At 36.8% G+C, this 2,500-nt stretch overlaps 1 protein-coding gene across 1 annotated transcript in view; it reads left to right on the forward strand.

The window, feature by feature from the left end:
- The window catches only part of LOC119577573 (pre-mRNA-splicing factor CWC22 homolog), a 13,326-nt gene that overhangs the window by 6,681 nt on the left and 4,145 nt on the right, over nucleotides 1-2,500 (forward strand). The window contains exon 3 of the mRNA XM_037925156.1: nucleotides 1-15. This exon is cut by the window's left edge and continues 98 nt beyond it. Within this exon, the coding sequence (XP_037781084.1) occupies nucleotides 1-15 (15 nt within the window). The remainder of the gene's footprint in view (nucleotides 16-2,500) is intronic.

Genomic DNA, 2,500 nt, shown 5'->3' on the forward strand with positions numbered 1-2,500 from the left:
TTTGAAATAGAAGACGTAAGTGCAGGTTGTGGTTGTGGATGCTGTAGTTTCTGTGGGGGTTGTAGTTGCTGTGGGGGCTGTAGATGCTGTAGTTGTGGGAGTTGTAGTTGCTGTGGGGGTTGTAGTTGCTGTAGTTGTGGGGGTTGTTGGAGTTATTGTCGTTCAAGTTGTGGTTTAGTTTTTTTTATTATTATAACTAGATATTGTAGTTGTAATTTATGTGGCTGTTTTTTTTTTTTTTTTTTTTTTTTTTTTTTTTTTTCTTTTCTTTTCTTTTCTTTTCTCTTTGTCTGCATTTATTGCTAGTAAAATCAGTGTCGTCGTTGTTATTATTAACATGAGTGTTCTTATTTTTATCAGTGACATTAGTATCACTATAAATGATATTGATAATACCATAATCATTATTTTTCTTGTATTATTATTGTTGTTGTTGTTGGTATTGTTTTCCTATTGTTATTGAATGATAATACTAATATTATCGGTCAGTTCGATAATAATAATAATATTCTTCTTCTTCTTCTTCTTCTTATTATTATTATTATTATTGTTATTTTATTATTATTTTATTATTATTATTATTATTTCACTATTATTGATATTATTATTATTATTATTATTATTATTATTATTATTATTATTATTATTATTATTATTATTATTATTATTATTATTATTATTATTACTATTAGTTTTATTATAGTTGTTATTATCATCACCATCCTTATGATGCCTATTAGTTTGATTAATAATGTAGATTTTTTTTTATGCTCCTTCGGTATTGAGACTAAAATGCCTCACCACTTAGCCCCTTGGCCCTAATAAGGCAAGGTAGGCCTATTCACCCGAGGCTAAAAGGGGAAACCCCAGTCCGTCTCTTCAATAATTTCCTCCGCTCTCGGCCTTGGTTTCTGTTGGCGTGCCCCTAGGGTCTGACGTGGTGACCTGACTTGTGTGGAGTCTCCTCTCCTCTCCTCTCTAATGCTGGACTCTGTCTCTCTCTCTCGGAGTCTCTCTCTCAGTCTCACTCTCGTCTCATCAAGCTCCTCTCTATCGTCTCTCTCTCTCTCTCTGCATCTCTCATCTCTCTCTCGCTTCTAAGAACTAACGCTGACATCTCTCTCTCTCTACCGTAAATCTCGTCTCATCTTCAGATCTCTCTTCTCTAGTCTCTCTCTCTCTCCACTCCTCTCTCCCAGAGTCCTCTCTCTCAGTTTCTCTCTCCTCAGTTCCTGCTCTCTCTCCAATGCTCACCGATTCTCGAGTAACTCTCTGATACCATCTCTCTCCTACTCATCTAGCTCTCTCTCTCGTCTTAGTTTTCTCTCTCCTATCTTAGTTTCCCTCTCTCTCTTAGTTTTCTCTCCTCTCTCTTAGTTTCCCCTCTCTCTCTCTAATAGTCTTCCTCTTAGTTTCCTCATTCTCTCCGTATCTCTGCATCCTTCTCTCATCTCCTCATCTGCTTCCTCGTAATGTCTCTCCTCTCCTCTCGTCTCTCCTCCTCTCTCTCTCTCTCTCTCTCTCCAGTCTCATTCTCTTCTCAGTCTCTCTCTCATCATCAGTCTCCTAATCGTACGTCATCTCGTCCTCTACTCTCTCTCTCGTCTCTCTCTCTCTCCTCGCTCTCGGCTCTCACAGTCTTCATCTCCTCCACTCTCGTCTCCTCTTAGTTTTTACGTACTCTCTCTCTTAGTTCTCTCTCTTAGTTATCTCTCTCTCTGTTTAGTTCTCTCTCTTAGTTTCTCTCTCTCTCCCGTTCCTCTCTCTTTCTCGGATATCTCTGGTTCTATCTCAGTCTTTAAAATTCTCTCTTCTCTCTCTTCTCTCTCTCCTCTCTCTTATTCTCTCTACGTCTAGTTTCTCTCTCTCTCTCGCGTCTCTCTCTGATCTCTGATCTCTCTCTTCTATCGTCTTCATCTATCGTTCTATCTTCATCTTCTCTCTTCTTCTATTTTATAAGTTTTTCCTAAGTTTTATTTCTTTTTTTTTTTTGGTTTTTTTTTTTTTTTTTTATGTTTGTTTTTGGGAAAAAATGTCCCATTGGGGTAATAAAAAAGGCCATTCAAAAAAAAAAACCCCTCCTTTTTAATAATTTTTTTTTGGGATTTTTTTTTGGGGGGGGAAAAGGGTTTTTTTTGGGAAAAAAAATTTTGGGAGAAAATTTTAAAAAGAGGGGGGAAAAAGTTTTGAAAAAAAAAATAAAAAAAAAAAAAAAGGGAAAAAAAAAAAAAAAAAGGGGGGAAAAAGGAAAAAAAAGAAAAAGTAAAAATAGGGGGGGGTAGAAATATAAATAGGGGGTAAAATAAAAAAAAAAAAAAAAAAGGGTTTTTTAAAAAAATTTTTTGGGTTTTTTGGGGGGGAAGGGGGAAGAAGGGGGGGGAGGGGAGAGAGGGAGAGAGAGAAAGAAAGAGGGGGAGGGGAGAAGAAAAAAAAGGGAGAGGGGGGGAAAAAAGGGGGAAAAAAAAAGGGGGGAAAAGGGGGGGGGAAAAAGAAAAAAGAG

The sequence above is a fragment of the Penaeus monodon genome, chromosome 10 (assembly GCF_015228065.2).
Source record: "Penaeus monodon isolate SGIC_2016 chromosome 10, NSTDA_Pmon_1, whole genome shotgun sequence".
Classification (NCBI taxonomy): domain Eukaryota; kingdom Metazoa; phylum Arthropoda; class Malacostraca; order Decapoda; family Penaeidae; genus Penaeus; species Penaeus monodon.